The sequence below is a fragment of the Hydra vulgaris genome, chromosome 05 (assembly GCF_038396675.1).
Source record: "Hydra vulgaris chromosome 05, alternate assembly HydraT2T_AEP".
Taxonomy (NCBI): Eukaryota; Metazoa; Cnidaria; class Hydrozoa; order Anthoathecata; family Hydridae; genus Hydra; species Hydra vulgaris.
The window spans coordinates 14,886,778-14,889,343 of record NC_088924.1 but is presented as its reverse complement, the minus strand read 5'-3'; the positions used below and the strand labels follow the sequence as shown (position 1 = coordinate 14,889,343).

Here is a 2,566-nt window from a genome sequence, read left to right as displayed (position 1 = left end):
TTCAAAGTTGAAACAAAATAAACTTGTGGCCGAATTGGAAATTTGGAGAAACGAAGTTGGGATAAAACTGCCTGAAAATCTACCTGTTGCAGCCTCATCATCATCCAGGGGTGATGTAGAAGAAGATGGAGCTCCACAAGCTAAGAGGACGGAAATCAAAAAGACTAAGGTAAAAGTTTAACTGTTGACATTTATTTGAATTTCTTAAGCATCATGTTATTTGGGACACCCAGTAGCTATTTTTTTACTTTTCATAAAACGTTATCATTTAATCCAGTGATCAAACTGAAAAACGTACATACAACAAAATTCTGATGATTTTGTGGACATTGTGGAAAAACATGCGAGTGAACAAGGTGTAGATAAATCAGAATACTTTAAAGAAGTTGTCCAAAGATGTGAAAAAAGATGGGGGAAGATGGAAGGAGTAAAACTTTCAACAATATCGGTACAGGAAGCAATTGCTTTAATTTACAACTTGGATCTATCCATAAATAAATATCAGGTAAAGTATGCAATCAAATACTGTTGTAGTTAATTGTTTTTATAATTGTACGTTTAAATTTTGTATATTTCCCTAGGAACTGAGACTTGAGCTTCTCCCAAAACTAATGTTGCCAACAAGGAATGATGTAGATACCTTTAAACGTACTTTGCTACCAAAAGAATTAAGCAGTGACGACAAGCAAACTTCATCCCCTGTGAACAATGTTATCAAAGACACTGTTGAGTCTCTACTAGATATATCCGAGTTTTGTGCTGAAAATCATTCTATACATGTAGAGGGTAAATTTGGACTTGATGGGTCTGGAAATCACAATTATCGTCATCAGTTTTCCGATCCTCAAGATGCAGACTTAAAGGGAACAAATTATATTTGTTCCTTTTGGTGTCCTCTTGAAATTAAAGATTCAAAAAACCAAGTAATCTGGACTAATCCAACCCCTAACTCTATTACTTTTGCCAGGCCTGTTATTCTAGTGAAAAGCAAAAAAAACTAGGGAGAGTGTTAAGGAGTATTTTAAAGCAACTCTGAGTCAACTGCCTAAAAATGAAACTCAGCCTATTCTTTCAAAAAATGGGTTACAAATATTTGTAAAAACAGAGATTAGTATGGTTGATGGCAAAATGGTAGACTTATTGGTGGGTGATTCTGGAGCTTTTTGTCACTACTGCAAATGTTCCAGAAGTGATGCCAATGACCTGGTATGTATACTACATGGGTTCACAGGTGAACCCATGTAGTATACATATGTATACTACATGGGTTCATGTATACTACATGGGTCCATGTAGTATGCTTACAGGTGGATCACCCATTGCTAAGTACTCCGAGCAGTCAAGCGAAAGTTGGAACAAATACATTAAGGCTTATAAATCAGGAACAAGTTGTAAAGCCAGACAGATGTCTTTGCAAATTAATACACATGACATTTACTGCAGACTGATGATAAGAACACATCCAATTATTGCCAGTAAAAAAAGACTTTTGCAATGTGGATTATGTGGAAAATTTGGACATACCACAAGAGGGTGTAAAGTAGACGTGAACAACATATTTACTGAAGAAAAAATGATAATTCAAGAATGTTTTCTGTGACCATATAAAATCAATAAGATTAATATCTGTGTATATTTGTGTTTAATATTAAATTATTATAAACTCAAATTCATTTCATTATGAGTTTCTTGAAATTATTAATAGTCAAACATATTTCATTATGAATTGGATATGATATCCTTTTCCAAGCAACCTAGCTAGCTATGAGCTTACTGGTCACGGGGATCGAGAGGCTATTTGTTATATAGGGCGGGGGGCGGTGGAAGACAAATTTTTTTTTAAAAAATTTTATTTTTTAATTTATATTTTATAGTTTATTTGAAAATTTTAAAAAAAGTAAGAGCATGACTCTTGGCGCCCCTCCCCCTCCCCCACTGTTGCCCCATTTACTGGGTCAGAGTGCCCACACGTAAAAACTAACCTCAGAATCAGATTCTTCAGCCCAAAAAAGTAATATACTAAAGTTTTCACAAGATTTCATTAACAAATAACGGATTTATGAATTTTTTCCAAAAAACCACATTCTGGGCACACTGTGTGTTGGACATCAATTTTAACAATCATTCTCAGAGGTACTAAAGAACTTTAAAAAATATTTGCATCACTTTCGGTGTTGTTTTGAAATTTTTGCCTAAATTTTGCTTGTTGTGATCCATCACAGCCCCATTTCAAATAACAACGCCACGTTCTGAACAAAAATACGACAAAAGGAAAAATTGAGAAGAACTTTCTGTTATATAATCTAATAAAGTAATTATCTAGCTTGAAAATAATAAAGTTAATAAGATTTTTATGAGAATTTGATTTTTTGACTTTTGAGCGATTTTGTCATACAAATACTCCACTGTGCGTCGGCTGTTTTTCTGATGAAAATCCAACGTTGGTTCAATGTCACGTGTTTAGCAATGAACCAACATATATATATATATATATATATATATATATATATATATATATATATATATATATATATATATATATATATATATATATATATATATGTAT

At 32.9% G+C, this 2,566-nt stretch overlaps 1 protein-coding gene across 1 annotated transcript; it reads left to right on the top strand.

The window, feature by feature from the left end:
- The first annotated feature begins 387 nt into the window (after positions 1–387).
- On the top strand, positions 388–1,001 carry LOC136080198 (uncharacterized). The gene is made up of 2 exons (XM_065796811.1): positions 388–505; positions 582–1,001. Exons 1-2 carry the CDS (start codon positions 419–421, stop codon positions 999–1,001), a joined length of 507 nt encoding a protein of 168 aa, XP_065652883.1. The 5' UTR covers positions 388–418.
- Positions 1,002–2,566: the final 1,565 nt, after the last annotated feature.

Bases quoted from the DNA above. Each gene is read 5' to 3' on its own strand.
- LOC136080198 (XM_065796811.1), top strand. From the start codon at position 419: ATGGAAGGAGTAAAACTTTCAACAATATCGGTACAGGAAGCAATTGCT. The intron at 506-581 runs GTAAAGTATGCA...ATATTTCCCTAG, and splicing joins TATCCATAAATAAATATCAG to GAACTGAGACTTGAGCTTCT.